Here is a 19,392-nt window from a genome sequence, read left to right on the forward strand (position 1 = left end):
TTCTGAAGAGAGTAGGAACTATCCCTTATCCACTGAGCTTCTGAAGAGAGTAGGGGCTATCCCTTATCCACAGAGCAGGGACTATCCCTTATCCACAGAGCTTCTGAAGAGAGTAGGGACTATCCCTTATCCACAGAGCTTCTGAAGAGAGTAGGGGCTATCCCTTATCCACAGAGCAGGGACTATCCCTTCTGAGTTACACAATGAACAATGGATGGGGAGATTCACCGCACATGTTTTCAACAAACCCAATTTGCCCAAAGGTCTTGTTGTAATGTTCATGCACATGAGCCTTTATAAACAGCAGATGCTAGGCTAGGGCCTGTCCTTCGTCTGCAACCACGGACTGGACGAATTATTCTTCTTCATTTCAATTTGTATTAGGCTCTGTTAGTTTCTGTTCCGTAAACTGTTTCTAGGTTATTTCTAAGTAGTCTTCCCGTCAGGAACCATCGAGCCAGCGTTCCATGCCAGCAGAGGCATCTCTGATTGTCTTGGCAATTCTCACATTACCTGCTTTTTCCTTCTTCTTTTATTATCACAAACCATTTTTAAAATGTTTTTAAAAAATCATGATGATTTTATTCCCTTTTTAGACCTGTACATGCCTCCTGTCAGACTCTATGATGTGTGAAGCGTGACAACACCTTGGAGTCGTTATGCTGTCAGACTCTATGATGTGTGAAGCGTGACACCTTGGAGTCGTTATGCTGTCAGACTCTATGATGTGTGAAGCGTGACACCTTGGAGTCGTTATGCTGTCAGACTCTATGATGTGTGATGACAACACCTTGGAGTCGTTATGCTGTCAGACTCTATGATGTGTGAAGCGTGACAACACCTTGGAGTCGTTATGCTGTCAGACTCTATGATGTGTGAAGCGTGACAACACCTTGGAGTCGTTATGCTGTCAGACTCTATGATGTGTGAAGCGTGACACCTTGGAGTCGTTATGCTGTCAGACTCTATGATGTGTGAAGCGTGACACCTTGGAGTCGTTATGCTGTCAGACTCTATGATGTGTGAAGCGTGACAACACCTTGGAGTCGTTATGCTGTCAGACTCTATGATGTGTGAAGCATGACAACACCTTGGAGTCGTTATGCTGTCAGACTCTATGATGTGTGAAGCGTGACAACACCTTGGAGTCGTTATGCTGTCAGACTCTATGATGTGTGAAGCATGACAACACCTTGGAGTCGTTATGCTGTCAGACTCTATGATGTGTGAAGCGTGACACCTTGGAGTCGTTATGCTGTCAGACTCTTTGATGTGTGAAGCATGACAACACCTTGGAGTCGTTATGCTGTCAGACTCTATGATGTGTGAAGCGTGACACCTTGGAGTCGTTATGCTGTCAGACTCTATGATGTGTGAAGCGTGACACCTTGGAGTCGTTATGCTGTCAGACTCTATGATGTGTGAAGCGTGACACCTTGGAGTCGTTATGCTGTCAGACTCTATGATGTGTGATGACAACACCTTGGAGTCGTTATGCTGTCAGACTCTATGATGTGTGAAGCGTGACACCTTGGAGTCGTTATGCTGTCAGACTCTATGATGTGTGAAGCGTGACAACACCTTGGAGTCGTTATGCTGTCAGACTCTATGATGTGTGAAGCGTGACACCTTGGAGTCGTTATGCTGTCAGACTCTATGATGTGTGAAGCGTGACACCTTGGAGTCGTTATGCTGTCAGACTCTATGATCTGTGAAGCATGACAACACCTTGGAGTCGTTATGCTGTCAGACTCTATGATGTGTGAAGCGTGACAACACCTTGGAGTCGTTATGCTGTCAGACTCTATGATGTGTGAAGCATGACAACACCTTGGAGTCGTTATGCTGTCAGACTCTATGATGTGTGAAGCGTGACACCTTGGAGTCGTTATGCTGTCAGACTCTATGATGTGTGAAGCATGACAACACCTTGGAGTCGTTATGCTGTCAGACTCTATGATGTGTGAAGCGTGACACCTTGGAGTCGTTATGCTGTCAGACTCTATGATGTGTGAAGCGTGACACCTTGGAGTCGTTATGCTGTCAGACTCTATGATGTGTGAAGCGTGACACCTTGGAGTCGTTATGCTGTCAGACTCTATGATGTGTGAAGCGTGACAACACCTTGGAGTCGTTATGATGTCAGACTCTATGATGTGTGATGACAACACCTTGGAGTCGTTATGCTGTCAGACTCTATGATGTGTGAAGCGTAACAACACCTTGGAGTCGTTATGCTGTCAGACTCTATGATGTGTGAAGCGTGACACCTTGGAGTCGTTATGCTGTCAGACTCTATGATGTGTGAAGCGTGACAACACCTTGGAGTCGTTATGCTGTCAGACTCTATGATGTGTGAAGCGTGACACCTTGGAGTCGTTATGCTGTCAGACTCTATGATGTGTGAAGCGTGACACCTTGGAGTCGTTATGCTGTCAGACTCTATGATGTGTGAAGCGTGACAACACCTTGGAGTCGTTATGCTGTCAGACTCTATGATGTGTGATGACAACACCTTGGAGTCGTTATGCTGTCAGACTCTATGATGTGTGAAGCGTAACAACACCTTGGAGTCGTTATGCTGTCAGACTCTATGATGTGTGAAGCGTGACACCTTGGAGTCGTTATGCTGTCAGACTCTATGATGTGTGAAGCGTGACACCTTGGAGTCGTTATGCTGTCAGACTCTATGATGTGTGAAGCGTGACACCTTGGAGTCGTTATGCTGTCAGACTGTGATGTGTGATGACAACACCTTGGAGTCGTTATGCTGTCAGACTCTATGATGTGTGAAGCATGACAACACCTTGGAGTCGTTATGCTGTCAGACTCTATGATGTGTGAAGCGTGACACCTTGGAGTCGTTATGCTGTCAGACTCTATGATGTGTGAACCGTGACAACACCTTGGAGTCGTTATGCTGTCAGACTCTATGATGTGTGAACCGTGACAACACCTTGGAGTCGTTATGCTGTCAGACTCTATGATGTGTGAAGCGTGACACCTTGGAGTCGTTATGCTGTCAGACTCTATGATGTGTGAAGCGTGACACCTTGGAGTCGTTATGCTGTCAGACTCTATGATGTGTGATGACAACACCTTGGAGTCGTTATGCTGTCAGACTCTATGATGTGTGAAGCGTGACAACACCTTGGAGTCGTTATGCTGTCAGACTCTATGATGTGTGAAGCGTGACACCTTGGAGTCGTTATGCTGTCAGACTCTATGATGTGTGAAGCGTGACACCTTGGAGTCGTTATGCTGTCAGACTCTATGATGTGTGAAGCGTGACACCTTGGAGTCGTTATGCTGTCAGACTCTATGATGTGTGAAGCATGACAACACCTTGGAGTCGTTATGCTGTCAGACTCTATGATGTGTGAAGCGTGACACCTTGGAGTCGTTATGCTGTCAGACTCTATGATGTGTGAAGCATGACAACACCTTGTAGTCGTTATGCTGTCAGACTCTATGATGTGTGAAGCGTGACACCTTGGAGTCGTTATGCTGTCAGACTCTATGATGTGTGAAGCGTGACACCTTGGAGTCGTTATGCTGTCAGACTCTATGATGTGTGAAGCGTGACAACACCTTGGAGTCGTTATGCTGTCAGACTCTATGATGTGTGATGACAACACCTTGGAGTCGTTATGCTGTCAGACTCTATGATGTGTGAAGCGTAACAACACCTTGGAGTCGTTATGCTGTCAGACTCTATGATGTGTGAAGCGTGACACCTTGGAGTCGTTATGCTGTCAGACTCTATGATGTGTGAAGCGTGACAACACCTTGGAGTCGTTATGCTGTCAGACTCTATGATGTGTGAAGCGTGACACCTTGGAGTCGTTATGCTGTCAGACTCTATGATGTGTGAAGCGTGACACCTTGGAGTCGTTATGCTGTCAGACTCTATGATGTGTGAAGCGTGACACCTTGGAGTCGTTATGCTGTCAGACTGTGATGTGTGATGACAACACCTTGGAGTCGTTATGCTGTCAGACTCTATGATGTGTGAAGCATGACAACACCTTGGAGTCGTTATGCTGTCAGACTCTATGATGTGTGAAGCGTGACACCTTGGAGTCGTTATGCTGTCAGACTCTATGATGTGTGAACCGTGACAACACCTTGGAGTCGTTATGCTGTCAGACTCTATGATGTGTGAACCGTGACAACACCTTGGAGTCGTTATGCTGTCAGACTCTATGATGTGTGAAGCATGACAACACCTTGGAGTCGTTATGCTGTCAGACTCTATGATGTGTGAAGCGTGACACCTTGGAGTCGTTATGCTGTCAGAGTCTATGATGTGTGAAGCATGACAACACCTTGTAGTCGTTATGCTGTCAGACTCTATGATGTGTGAAGCGTGACACCTTGGAGTCGTTATGCTGTCAGACTCTATGATGTGTGAAGCGTGACACCTTGGAGTCGTTATGCTGTCAGACTCTATGATGTGTGAAGCGTGACACCTTGGAGTCGTTATGCTGTCAGACTCTATGATGTGTGAAGCGTGACAACACCTTGGAGTCGTTATGCTGTCAGACTCTATGATGTGTGATGACAACACCTTGGAGTCGTTATGCTGTCAGACTCTATGATGTGTGAAGCGTAACAACACCTTGGAGTCGTTATGCTGTCAGACTCTATGATGTGTGAAGCGTGACACCTTGGAGTCGTTATGCTGTCAGACTCTAATGTGTGAAGCGTGACAACACCTTGGAGTCGTTATGCTGTCAGACTCTATGATGTGTGAAGCGTGACACCTTGGAGTCGTTATGCTGTCAGACTCTATGATGTGTGAAGCGTGACACCTTGGAGTCGTTATGCTGTCAGACTCTATGATGTGTGAAGCGTGACACCTTGGAGTCGTTATGCTGTCAGACTCTATGATGTGTGAAGCGTGACACCTTGGAGTCGTTATGCTGTCAGACTCTATGATGTGTGAAGCGTGACAACACCTTGGAGTCGTTATGCTGTCAGACTCTATGATGTGTGATGACAACACCTTGGAGTCGTTATGCTGTCAGACTCTATGATGTGTGAAGCGTAACAACACCTTGGAGTCGTTATGCTGTCAGACTCTATGATGTGTGAAGCGTGACACCTTGGAGTCGTTATGCTGTCAGACTCTATGATGTGTGAAGCGTGACACCTTGGAGTCGTTATGCTGTCAGACTCTATGATGTGTGAAGCGTGACACCTTGGAGTCGTTATGCTGTCAGACTGTGATGTGTGATGACAACACCTTGGAGTCGTTATGCTGTCAGACTCTATGATGTGTGAAGCATGACAACACCTTGGAGTCGTTATGCTGTCAGACTCTATGATGTGTGAAGCGTGACACCTTGGAGTCGTTATGCTGTCAGACTCTATGATGTGTGAACCGTGACAACACCTTGGAGTCGTTATGCTGTCAGACTCTATGATGTGTGAAGCATGACAACACCTTGGAGTCTTTATGCTGTCAGACTCTATGATGTGTGAAGCGTGACAACACCTTGGAGTCGTTATGCTGTCAGACTCTATGATGTGTGAAGCGTGACAACACCTTGGAGTCGTTATGCTGTCAGACTCTATGATGTGTGATGCGTGACACCTTGGAGTCGTTATGCTGTCAGACTCTATGATGTGTGAAGCGTGACAACACCTTGGAGTCGTTATGCTGTCAGACTCTATGATGTGTGAAGCGTGACACCTTGGAGTCGTTATGCTGTCAGACTCTATGATGTGTGAAGCATGACAACACCTTGGAGTCGTTATGCTGTCAGAGTCTATGATGTGTGAAGCGTGACAACACCTTGGAGTCGTTATGCTGTCAGACTCTATGATGTGTGAAGCGTGACATCACCTTGGAGTCGTTATGCTGTCAGACTCTATGATGTGTGAAGCATGACAACACCTTGGAGTCGTTATGCTGTCAGACTCTATGATGTGTGAAGCGTGACACCTTGGAGTCGTTATGCTGTCAGACTCTATGATGTGTGAAGCATGACAACACCTTGGAGTCGTTATGCTGTCAGACTCTATGATGTGTGAAGCGTGACACCTTGGAGTCGTTATGCTGTCAGACTCTATGATGTGTGAACCGTGACAACACCTTGGAGTCGTTATGCTGTCAGACTCTATGATGTGTGAAGCATGACAACACCTTGGAGTCTTTATGCTGTCAGACTCTATGATGTGTGAAGCGTGACACCTTGGAGTCGTTATGCTGTCAGACTCTATGATGTGTGAACCGTGACAACACCTTGGAGTCGTTATGCTGTCAGACTCTATGATGTGTGAAGCGTGACATCACCTTGGAGTCGTTATGCTGTCAGACTCTATGATGTGTGAAGCGTGACACCTTGGAGTCGTTATGCTGCCAGACTCTATGATGTGTGAAGCGTGACACCTTGGAGTCGTTATGCTGCCAGACTCTATGATGTGTGAAGCGTGACAACACCTTGGAGTCGTTATGCTGTCAGACTCTATGATGTGTGAAGCGTGACAACACCTTGGAGTCGTTATGCTGTCAGACTCTATGATGTGTGAAGCGTGACAACACCTTGGAGTCGTTATGCTGTCAGACTCTATGATGTGTGAACCGTGACAACACCTTGGAGTCGTTATGCTGTCAGACTCTATGATGTGTGAAGCGTGACAACACCTTGGAGTCGTTATGCTGTCAGACTCTATGATGTGTGAAGCGTGACACCTTGGAGTCGTTATGCTGTCAGACTCTATGATGTGTGAAGCGTGACAACACCTTGGAGTCGTTATGCTGTCAGACTCTATGATGTGTGAAGCGTGACAACACCTTGGAGTCGTTATGCTGTCAGACTCTATGATGTGTGAAGCATTACAACACCTTGGAGTCGTTATGCTGTCAGACTCTATGATGTGTGAAGCGTGACAACACCTTGGAGTCGTTATGCTCTGACATATGGAGTATGTCTAGATTCTAAAATGCAATTTTTCACATTTAAAGTACCTTTTTTGATTTTAGTTAATTTTAAGACATTGATTGGAACAATGTAGACTTATCTATCTATCTATCTATCTATCTAGGGTTTTCTAATGATCAGTTAGCCTTTTAAAATGATAAACTTGGTTTAACTAACACAACGTGCCATTGGAACACAGGAGTGATGTTTGCTGATAATGTGCCTCTGTACGCCTATGTAGATATTCCATATAAAAATCAGTCGTTTCCAGCTACAATAGTCATTTACAACATTAACAATGTCTACGCTGTGTTTCTGATCAATTTGATGTTATTTTAATGGACAAAAAATATGCTTTTCTTTAAAAAAAAACTAGGACATTTCTAAGTGACCCCAAACTTTTGAACGTTAGTTTGTGTGTGTGTTTATTTATTTATATTTGGGAAACTGAGCGAACTGAAGGCAAGCACACAGGGGAAATACAAAAACATTATACAGATGAGTGACAGAATTGGTGGATTCGGAGGAAAGATGTCTTATTGAAGAGAGAATCTTTCAAAAGCGAACTCTGCCCTGTTCCCTCGGCTCTGCGTGTTTCTAACAGACAACAGCATCAGTGAGTGTCCTACACGAGTGACGACTACTCACCTCCAACACTCGGAAGAGCACTTTGGGACCTACACTGAACAAAAAAAAATATAACCGGATCATGTAAAGTGTTAGTCCCGTGTTTCACGAGCTCAAATAAAGGATCCCAGAAATGTTCCATACACACAAAAATATATATTTTTCAAAAATGTGCACAAATTTGTTTGCATCCTGTTAGTGAGTATTTCTAAATCTACCTGACAGGTGTGGCATATCAAGATGATAAAATTAAACAGCATGATTATTACACAGGTGAACCTTGTGCTGGGGACAATAAAAGGCCACTCTAAAATGTGAAGTTTTGTCACACAACACAATGTCACAGATCTCTCAAGTTTTGATGGAGCGTGTAATTGACATGCTGACTGCAGGAATGTCCACCAGAGCTGTTGCCAGAGAATTGAAGGTTAATTTTTCTACCATAAACCGCCTTCAATGTCATTTAGAGAATTTGGCAGTAGGTCCAACCGGCCTCACAACCGCAGACCATGTGTATGGCCACACAGTCGTGGGTGAACAGGGAGTACAGAAGGGGACTAAGCACGCACCCCTGAGGTGAGCGGTTTGCGGTTGTGGGGTGGTCCGTGGGTGGCTTAGGACCTTTTCTTTGGATTCCTTATGTCTGTCATTGGTAGGATGAAGTTTGGATGTTAGGTACTCATATAATTATGTGAATCCTGTAAATTAAAAGAGACAATTTGGGTGCAATTTCAACAAAATAATATTGCAGGAATGCTAATCTTATGTATTTTTCTAACTGAGGAACTAGTTCAGAACAATCTGAAATGGAGGATCCGTGGCTTGCTGAAATGACATGGAATGACCCAGTTTCTATTATTGCAGTGTGTTCTCCCATATCTGGGCTGCATGACAAATAGCACCCTATTCCCCATGTAGTCCTTAGCCTTGGTCAAAAGTAGTGCACTATATAGGGATAGGGTGCCAATTGGGACACACCCTCAGTTATGTTATTGCCTTTTACTGAACTGCAAAAATATCGTATTTTTTTTTCCTAGCCTACAGTTTTCACAAATCAATCTTGTACAGCTGCAATGGAATTTATGTAGCTAATGTTGCCTGACAGTAAATAATTGTTAATGAACGATGTGCTGTACTATTTGCCAAGGTTATGGCTGTTTGGCTTTTCTCCTACAGAGACGGGCATCTTGTTTAACTAGATTGTGAACAGCTGAGTTCATTACAGGACCTTGAACATGTTCCTTACTTTATCCAGAGGCTGCTGTGACTCGTAGTCACATGATGATCAGACCATTGTGAATAGCCCTCTTCATCTGGGCTGCTGTTATGCATGTTGTCCTGACTCTACACTCCCTCATGTTGTCCTGACTCTACACTCCCTCGTGTTGTCCTGACTCTACACTCCCCCGTGTTGTCCTGACTCTACACTCCCCCGTGTTGTCCTGACTCTACACTCCCTCTTGTTGTCCTGACTCTACACTCCCCCGTGTTGTCCTGACTCTACACTCCCCCGTGTTGTCCTGACTCTACACTCCCTCGTGTTGTCCTGACTCTACACTCCCTCGTGTTGTCCTGACTCTACACTCCCTCTTGTTGTCCTGACTCTACACTCCCCCGTGTTGTCCTGACTCTACACTCCCTCGTGTTGTCTTGACTCTACACTCCCCCGTGTTGTCCTGACTCTACACTCCCTCGTGTTGTCCTGACTCTACACTCCCGCGTGTTGTCCTGACTCTACACTCCCCCGTGTTGTCCTGACTCTACACTCCCTCGTGTTGTCCTGACTCTACACTCCCTCGTGTTGTCCTGACTCTACACTCCCTCTTGTTGTCCTGACTCTACACTCCCCCGTGTTGTCCTGACTCTACACTCCCTCGTGTTGTCCTGACTCTACACTCCCTCGTGTTGTCCTGACTCTACACTCCCCCGTGTTGTCCTGACTCTACACTCCCTCGTGTTGTCCTGACTCTACACTCCTGCGTGTTGTCCTGACTCTACACTCCCCCGTGTTGTCCTGACTCTACACTCCCTCCTGTTGTCCTGACTCTACACTCCCCCGTGTTGTCCTGACTCTACACTCCCTCGTGTTCTCCTAACTGTGTGATCTCTTATTTTCCCTGTCTTATTTTAAGCCCCAGGAGTAAAACAGAAGGTTAAATAATGACTAGCTTAATAAAGACAGAATTGCTTTCTAGTTGAGTCATTTTAGCTACTCCCTGGCCTATGCTGAGCCAATCTGATCCATGCCTAAGATGGATAGCATTTTAACTGTGTGTGTAGGTTAGTAGGATGGATCGTGAGTACTGGTTTCTAGGTGCTGGTTTCTAGGTGCTGACTTCTGCAGTGTTTTCTCTCTCTTCCTCAGGTGGAATACTCCTACCCTCCTCTAATCCCTGAGGAGGGCCATGACAGCAACAACCTGCCTGAGGAGTGGAAGTACCTGCCTTTCCTTGCCCTGCCTGACGGAGCACACAACTACCAAGAAGGTACATAAAACCCTGACCTTTACCCTGACCCTTAACCCTGCCTGACGGAGTACACAACTAACAAGAAGGTACATAAAACCCTGACCTTTACCCTGACCCTTAACCCTGCCTGACGGAGCACACAACTAACAAGAAGGTACATAAAACCCTGACCTTTACCCTGACCCTTAACCCTGCCTGACGGAGCACACAACTACCAAGAAGGTACATAAAACCCTGACCTTTACCCTGACCCTTAACCCTGCCTGACGGAGTACACAACTACCAAGAAGGTACATAAAACCCTGACCTTTAACCTTTACATAAAAACCAAATGGCACACTTCCTTTTATAGTGCACTACCTTTTGACCAGGGCCCATAGGGTGCAATTTGGGACACAACCAGATACTTCCTCTTTTTTTCTTTGCCCATCTCTCCTACCTGTGTTACTACACCGCTCCTGACAGTTTAACAATGAGTCTACTGTCACATTTGGCCCCGTCGTATTCACCCCGTTTGAGACTCTGTTATCACGTCTCAGACACCGTACTTGCTAAAATAAGGGTGAAATAAATCTGCTGATGATGAGTCATCGTTACCTCTGTGGAAAAATGGACAGCTTTGTCATCATGTTTGGCTTAGCCTAACTGGGCTACTGCAGTAGTGCTCATGTTAGTATGTGAAATCAGCAGGAATTCGTGTTGGAAATGAGAGTTTTTAAACCAAGTTAGGTCATATAGACGAGCTGTGGTGCAGCGTGTGACTGTGTTGTTCTGTTGGGTAGTGTTGCCTTGAGGCCCTCCATCTTGGCAAGCCTCCTTCTGTTGTTCATGATGTCACCGAGGCCAACGGGCCAATGGGCCGTTAGCTAGTCAACACTCACTCATCATGTGATCTGATTTTCTTTTTAGTCTGCTACTGACCTGGTCCTGTTGTTAAGCAGTACAGAGGGAGGGAATGGACTCGATTCACAGTAATATTTTGCAACACATCCATTTCTTTCAAGGGGGATATGTAACGGTTAGGAAGATGAGAAAGCTGAATAATATCATAGATATGAAGTCTGTGTTATGCATATGGTCTACATCTGTATTAGTAAACATGAGTAGTTTAACTACACTCCGGTATGTGTACAACCAGATTTGAAACAATCTCTGTACTGTACAAGTTCTCACCTATTCCATGTTTTACACTGTAGGCCCTGTAGTGTCGTCTGGGAGAGATTCACTGGCTGCTTGTTGGCCTGGTGCATAAACCTCACCGACGCAGTCCATTTTTATTAGGGAGAGATTCACTGGCTGCTTGTTGGCCTGGTGCATAAACCTCACCGACGCAGTCCATTTTTATTAGGGAGAGATTCACTGCAGTGCAGTCGGGCTATAGAAGCGACGACAACATGAGACAGACTCATACATGGGACAGTTCATGGGAGTAGAGCAGGGCGGTGCATAGTGCTGCTGAAGAGAGGAAGCTAGCAGACTACAGCTGTGGCTCTTCATATGTCCTTGGCTGTGCCGTTGCTCTGGTCCAGGGTGTTACATGCTGCTTGCTGACGCTAAAGGCTCAGGGTCAGCAAGCCGCGAGTAACGCCTTGGACCAGAGCTAGCTGTACTGTGCCGTCCAGTCTGTCTGCCCCTGACCTGTCTCAGGCCTTGATGCTGACAGAGAGGTGTCCTTGGTTGCGATCATGGAGACGTGTCCTTGGTTGCGGTCTGTGTCCCTTGGTTACGGTCTGTGTCCCTTGGTTACGGAGACGTGTCCCTTGGTTACGGTCTGTGTCCCTTGGTTACGGTCTGTGTCCCTTGGTTACGGTCTGTGTCCCTTGGTTACGGTCTGTGTCCCTTGGTTACGGTCTGTGTCCCTTGGTTACGGTCTGTGTCCCTGACTGTAGCTCTGAGAGGGAGGATGCCTCAGCATCAGTAGTAAAACAACTCCGTCTCTTACCGTCGTCATGGCCACTGGCCTCCTGATCCAAAGCCCAGATTCTCTGATCTAATTGAATGATACTTCCAAAGATCCTCGTATACATTCACATGATCCATTACAGATGTAGTCTAGTTGGACGCCTTTTTAATGTTGTCGTCTGTTGTCGTTGTAGTAGTCAGTACCAAAAACATCCTGACTCCTCCATCAAACCGACAGATCCGTTGTGGAAGCCTTACGTAACTGTATTATTAACTGTCAAATGTTCTTTCTTCCATCATGTGATTTTCAAACGTTTGACATTTATTATTTACAGGTCCTTAAGGCTAACGATGTTTTGGTGCTGATGACAACAACAACAGAGGGCAGATAACAAGTTATTTTCAGAGTCATCTTTAGGAGCTACAAAACAACAGACGCTCACTTTAATGTGTAGTTCATTTGCTAGTGCTGAAATTGCTGTTGCCGTTTTTTTTTGGTTGTTTGGCTAATTAACTAAGGACCACGTTACGACAGATCTCAGATCAGAGAGATAAGTAACTTAGCTACATTTTTACGTTTTAGTCCTTCAGCAGACTCTTTATCTGGAGCGGCTTAAAGGCAGTGCATTCATGTACGTCTAGTAGGGAAACACGACCACATGTTATTGCAGGGAGACCATTCTTGGAAATAGCAGGTCATGATGTGATTTTGTTGTTTTGTTTCTCAGACACGGTGTTCTTCCACCTCCCCCCTCTCACCGGAGCAGATATGAAGTGTGTGTATGGAGTCTCCTGCTATCGTCAAATAGAAGCCAAGGTTAGTTCCCCTTCATGTCTCTACCAGCTGGTCTACAGAGTAGAGTCTCTACCAGCTGGTCTACAGAGTAGAGTCTATACCAGCTGGTCTACAGAGTAGAGTCTATACCAGCTGGTCTACAGAGTAGAGTCTCTACCAGCTGGCCTACAGAGTAGAGTCTCTACCAGCTGGTCTACAGAGTAGAGTCTCTACCAGCTGGTCTACAGAGTAGAGTCTATACCAGCTGGTCTACAGGGGACCACTGTACTACAGAGTAGAGTCTCTACCAGCTGGTCTACAGAGTAGAGTCTATACCAGCTGGTCTACAGGGGACCACTGTACTACAGAGTAGAGTCTCTACCAGCTGGTCTACAGAGGACCACTGTACTACAGAGTAGAGTCTATACCAGCTGGTCTACAGAGTAGAGTCTATACCAGCTGGTCTACAGAGTAGAGTCTCTACCAGCTGGTCTACAGAGGACCACTGTACTACAGAGTAGAGTCTATACCAGCTGGTCTACAGAGTAGAGTCTATACCAGCTGGTCTACAGAGTAGAGTCTCTACCAGCTGGTCTACAGAGTAGAGTCTATACCAGCTGGTCTACAGAGTAGAGTCTATACCAGCTGGTCTACAGAGTAGAGTCTATACCAGCTGGTCTACAGAGTAGAGTCTCTACCAGCTGGTCTACAGAGTAGAGTCTATACCAGCTGGTCTACAGGGGACCACTGTACTACAGAGTAGAGTCTCTACCAGCTGGTCTACAGAGGACCACTGTACTACAGAGTAGAGTCTATACCAGCTGGTCTACAGAGTAGAGTCTATACCAGCTGGTCTACAGAGTAGAGTCTATACCAGCTGGTCTACAGAGGACCACTGTACTACAGAGTAGAGTCTCTACCAGCTGGTCTACAGAGTAGAGTCTATACCAGCTGGTCTACAGAGTAGAGTCTATACCAGCTGGTCTACAGAGTAGAGTCTCTACCAGCTGGTCTACAGAGTAGAGTCTCTACCAGCTGGTCTACAGAGTAGAGTCTATACCAGCTGGTCTACAGAGGACCACTGTACTACAGAGTAGAGTCTATACCAGCTGGTCTACAGAGGACCACTGTACTACAGAGTAGAGTCTCTACCAGCTGGTCTACAGAGTAGAGTCTATACCAGCTGGCCTACAGAGTAGAGTCTCTACCAGCTGGTCTACAGAGTAGAGTCTATACCAGCTGGTCTACAGAGTAGAGTCTATACCAGCTGGTCTACAGAGTAGAGTCTCTACCAGCTGGTCTACAGAGTAGAGTCTATACCAGCTGGTCTACAGAGTAGAGTCTATACCAGCTGGTCTACAGAGTAGAGTCTATACCAGCTGGCCTACAGAGTAGAGTCTCTACCAGCTGGTCTACAGAGGACCACTGTACTACAGAGTAGAGTCTATACCAGCTGGCCTACAGAGTAGAGTCTATACCAGCTGGTCTACAGAGTAGAGTGTATACCAGCTGGTCTACAGGGGACCACTGTACTACAGAGTAGAGTCTCTACCAGCTGGTCTACAGAGTAGAGTCTATACCAGCTGGTCTACAGAGGACCACTGTACTACAGAGTAGAGTCTCTACCAGCTGGTCTACAGAGTAGAGTCTATACCAGCTGGTCTACAGAGGACCACTGTACTACAGAGTAGAGTCTCTACCAGCTGGTCTACAGAGTAGAGTCTCTACCAGCTGGTCTACAGAGTAGAGTCTATACCAGCTGGTCTACAGAGTAGAGTCTCTACCAGCTGGCCTACAGAGTAGAGTCTATACCAGCTGGTCTACAGAGTAGAGTCTATACCAGCTGGTCTACAGAGTAGAGTCTCTACCAGCTGGTCTACAGAGTAGAGTCTCTACCAGCTGGTCTACAGAGTAGAGTCTATACCAGCTGGTCTACAGAGTAGAGTCTCTACCAGCTGGTCTACAGAGGACTACTGTACTACAGAGTAGAGTCTATACCAGCTGGTCTACAGAGTAGAGTCTATACCAGCTGGTCTACAGAGGACCACTGTTTCCTGACTGTTTCCTGACATGTCATTAGGTTCAGGCGTCAAAGCGTTTTGTTGTTTTTCTTTTTCAGTCCCTGAAGGTCCGACTGGCTGACGTCACCAGGGAGACGGTCCAGAAGAGTGTGTGTGTCCTCAGTCGAGTGGTGAGTGTGTGTGTCCTGATGTGACAAGGAGGGAGAGAATGGTGGGGATCGCTTTATGAAAAGTCACACTGTGACCCCTGGTTCAGTGGACAGCCTCCTCTCTGTCCATACAGCCTCCTCTCTGTCCGTACAGCCTCCTCTCTGTCCGTACAGCCCTGGGTCAGTGGACAGCCTCCTCTCTGTCTGTACAGCCTCCTCTGTCTGTACAGCCTCCTCTCTGTCTGTACAGCCTCCTCTCTGTCTGTACAGCCTCCTCTCTGTCCGTACAGCCTCCTCTCTGTCTGTACAGCCTCCTCTCTGTCTGTACAGCCTCCTCTCTGTCCGTACAGCCTCCTCTCTGTCCGTACAGCCTCCTCTCTGTCCGTACAGCCTCCTCTCTGTCCGTACAGCCTCCTCTCTGTCCGTACAGCCTCCTCTCTGTCCGTACAGCGCTGGGTCAGTGGACAGCCTCCTCTCTGTCCGTACAGCCTCCTCTCTGTCTGTACAGCCTCCTCTCTGTCCGTACAGCCCTGGGTCAGTGGACAGCCTCCTCTCTGTCTGTACAGCCTCCTCTCTGTCTGTACAGCCTCCTCTCTGTCTGTACAGCCTCCTCTCTGTCCGTACAGCCCTGGGTCAGTGGACAGCCTCCTCTCTGTCTGTACAGCCTCCTCTCTGTCCGTACAGCCTCCTCTCTGTCCGTACAGCCTCCTCTCTGTCCGTACAGCCTCCTCTCTGTCCGTACAGCCCCCTCTCTGTCCGTACAGCCCCAGCCCAGCACAGCTGTTTCTGTTCAGGACTCTTCCTCACGTAAACGCAGAACAAGCCTCATAGCTTCCTGGAATCAACATTAAATATATCTCTTTTTGTAACGAGCCAGTGAAGTTGAACATTGGTGAAATCAGCCGTTATTCAGTTAGAATTATAGACTACTGGTGACCACCCTCCAGCTTCACTCAGTCTTCACTCAGGTGTTCTTCTTCCCCAGCCTCTGTACGGTCTCCTCCAAGCTAAACTACAGCTCATCACACACGCCTACTTTGAGGAGAAAGACTTCTCACAGATATCTATACTGAAGGTGAGTGTTTCCAGTCACCTCTCTTTCACGGTCAAATGTTTCATCACCAAGGCTTGAATCACTTTATTCTATGATGTGTGTGACCTCATGTGTTTGTGGAACATTGAACTTAGAACCTTGTCTTACCTGTTCTGTCTGTCTCTCTCTCTGTCTCTCTCTCTGTCTGTCTCTCTCTGTTCTCTCCCTCTGTCTCACTCTCTGTTCTCTCTCTGTCTGTCTCTCTCTCTCTCTCTCTCTCTGTCTCTCTCTCTCTCTCTCTGTCTCTCTCTCTCTGTTCTCTCCCTCTGTGTTCTCTCTCTCTCTCTCTGTTCTCTCTGTCTCTCTCCTCTCTGTTCTGTCTCTCTCTCTGTTCTGTCTCTCTCTCTGTTCTGTCTCTCTCTCTGTTCTGTCTCTCTCCTCTCTCTGTCTCTCTCTCTGTCTCTCTGTCTCTCTCTCCTCTCTCTGTCTCTCTCTCTCTGTCTCTCTCTCTCCTCTCTCTGTCTCTCTCTCTCCTCTCTCTCTGTCTCTCTCTCTCTGTCTCTCTCCTCTCTCTCTGTCTCTCTCTCTCCTCTCTCCTCTGTCTCTCTCTCTCTGTCTCTCTCCTCTCTCTCTGTCTCTTTCTCTCTGTCTCTCTCTCTCTGTCTCTCTCTCTCTCTGTCTCTCTCTCTCTGTCTCTCTCCTCTCTCTCTGTCTCTGTCTCTCTGTCTCTCCCTCTCTCTCTGTAGGAGTTGTATGAACACATGAACAGTTCTCTGAGTGGGACAGCTGTAGAGGGATCCCAGGTGTTCCTGGGTAAAACTGTTCTGCTATTCTCCCTGGCTTCAAATGGCCCCCCATTCCCTTCATAGTGCCCTGCTGTAGACCCTGCTATAGACCCTGCTATAGACTATAGACCCTGCTATAGACCCTGCTATAGACTATAGACCCTGCTATAGACCCTGCTATAGACTATAGACCCTGCTATAGACTATAGACCCTGCTATAGGCCCTGCTATAGACCCTGCTATAGGCCCTGCTATAGACCCTGCTATAGACCCTGCTATAGACCTTGCTATAGACTATAGACCCTGCTATAGACCCTGCTATAGACCCTGCTATAGACCCTGCTATAGACTATAGACCCTGCTATAGACCCTGCTATAGACCCTGCTATAGACTATAGACCCTGCTATAGGCCCTGCTATAGACCCTGCTATAGGCCCTGCTATAGACCCTGCTATAGACCCTGCTATAGGCCCTGCTATAGACTATAGACCCTGCTATAGACCCTGCTATAGACCCTGCTATAGACTATAGACCCTGCTGTAGGCCCTGCTATAGGCCCTGCTATAGGCCCTGCTATAGACCCTGCTATAGACCCTGCTGTAGACCCTGCTGTAGACCCTGCTATAGACCCTGCTGTAGACCCTGCTATAGACCCTGCTATAGGCCCTGCTATAGGCCCTGCTATAGACCCTGCTGTAGACCCTGCTGTAGACCCTGCTATAGACCCTGCTATAGACCCTGCTATAGACTATAGACCCTGCTATAGGCCCTGCTATAGACCCTGCTATAGACCCTGCTATAGACTATAGACCCTGCTATAGACCCTGCTATAGACTATAGACCCTGCTGTAGACCCTGCTATAGACCCTGCTATAGACCCTGCTATAGACCCTGCTATAGACCCTGCTATAGACTATAGACCCTGCTATAGACCCTGCTATAGGCCCTGCTTTAGGCTATAGGCCCTGCTATAGACCCTGCTATAGGCCCTGCTATAGACTATAGACCCTGCTATAGACTATAGACCCTGCTATAGACCCTGCTGTAGACCCTGCTATAGACTATAGGCCCTGCTATAGACCCTGCTATAGACCCTGCTATAGACCCTGCTATAGACCCTGCTATAGACCCTGCTATAGACTATAGGCCCTGCTATAGACCCTGCTATAGACCCTGCTATAGACCCTGCTATAGACCCTGCTATAGACCCTGCTATAGGCCCTGCTATAGACCCTGCTATAGGCCCTGCTTTAGGCTATAGACCCTGCTATAGACCCTGCTATAGACCCTGCTATAGACTATAGGCCCTGCTATAGGCCCTGCTATAGACCCTGCTATAGACCCTGCTATAGACTATAGGCCCTGCTATAGACCCTGCTATAGACCCTGCTATAGACTATAGGCCCTGCTATAGACCTTGCTATAGACCCTGCTATAGACCCTGCTATAGACTATAGACCCTGCTATAGACCCTGCTTTAGACTATAGGCCCTGCTATAGACTATAGACCCTGCTATAGACCCTGCTTTAGACTATAGGCCCTGCTATAGACCTTGCTATAGACTATAGACCCTGCTGTAGACCCTGCTGTAGACCCTGCTGTAGACCCTGCTGTAGACCCTGCTATAGACCCTGCTATAGACCCTGCTATAGGCCCTGCTATAGGCCCTGCTATAGGCCCTGCTATAGGCCCTGCTATAGACCCTGCTATAGGCCCTGCTATAGACCCTGCTATAGACTATAGACCCTGCTATAGACCCTGCTATAGACCCTGCTATAGACTATAGACCCTGCTATAGACCCTGCTATAGACCCTGCTATAGACTATAGACCCTGCTATAGACCCTGCTATAGACCCTGCTATAGACTATAGGCCCTGCTATAGACCCTGCTATAGGCCCTGCTATAGGACCTGCTATAGACTATAGGCCCTGCTTTAGGACCTGCTATAGACCCTGCTATAGACTATAGACCCTGCTATAGACTATAGGCCCTGCTATAGACCCTGCTATAGACCCTGCTATAGACCCTGCTATAGACCCTGCTATAGGCCCTGCTATAGACCCTGCTATAGACCCTGCTATAGACCCTGCTATAGACCCTGCTATAGACCCTGCTATAGGCCCTGCTATAGACTATAGACCCTGCTATAGGCCCTGCTATAGACTATAGGCCCTGCTATAGACCCTGCTATAGACCCTGCTATAGACCCTGCTTTAGACTATAGGCCCTGCTATAGACCCTGCTATAGGACCTGCTATAGACTATAGGCCCTGCTATAGGCCCTGCTATAGACCCTGCTATAGACTATAGACCCTGCTATAGACCCTGCTATAGACCCTGCTATAGACCCTGCTATAGGCCCTGCTATAGACCCTGCTTTAGACTATAGGCCCTGCTATAGACCCTGCTATAGACCCTGCTATAGGACCTGCTATAGACCCTGCTATAGACTATAGGCCCTGCTATAGGCCCTGCTATAGACCCTGCTTTAGGACCTGCTATAGACTATAGACCCTGCTATAGACTATAGGACCTGCTATAGACCCTGCTTTAGGACCTGCTATAGACTATAGACCCTGCTATAGGCCCTGCTATAGACCCTGCTATAGACCCTGCTATAGACCCTGCTATAGACCCTGCTATAGGCCCTGCTATAGACCCTGCTATAGACCCTGCTATAGACCCTGCTATAGACCCTG

At 47.2% G+C, this 19,392-nt stretch overlaps 1 protein-coding gene across 2 annotated transcripts in view; it reads left to right on the forward strand.

Annotated features, from left to right (window-relative positions):
• LOC115149153 (late secretory pathway protein AVL9 homolog) overlaps window positions 1-19,392 on the forward strand; it is a 43,927-nt gene that overhangs the window by 3,372 nt on the left and 21,163 nt on the right. The window contains exons 2-6 of one of the 2 annotated variants that reach the window (XM_029691727.1): window positions 9,922-10,042; window positions 12,655-12,743; window positions 14,821-14,892; window positions 15,857-15,946; window positions 16,651-16,717. In XM_029691727.1, the coding sequence (XP_029547587.1) occupies window positions 9,922-10,042; window positions 12,655-12,743; window positions 14,821-14,892; window positions 15,857-15,946; window positions 16,651-16,717 (439 nt within the window). Of the gene's footprint in view, window positions 1-9,921; window positions 10,043-10,066; window positions 10,247-12,654; window positions 12,744-14,820; window positions 14,893-15,856; window positions 15,947-16,650; window positions 16,718-19,392 lie in introns of those variants that run through there. The other variant, XM_029691734.1, reaches the window with a different exon arrangement.

This window comes from Salmo trutta, chromosome 2, assembly GCF_901001165.1.
Source record: "Salmo trutta chromosome 2, fSalTru1.1, whole genome shotgun sequence".
NCBI classification, from domain to species: Eukaryota; Metazoa; Chordata; class Actinopteri; order Salmoniformes; family Salmonidae; genus Salmo; species Salmo trutta.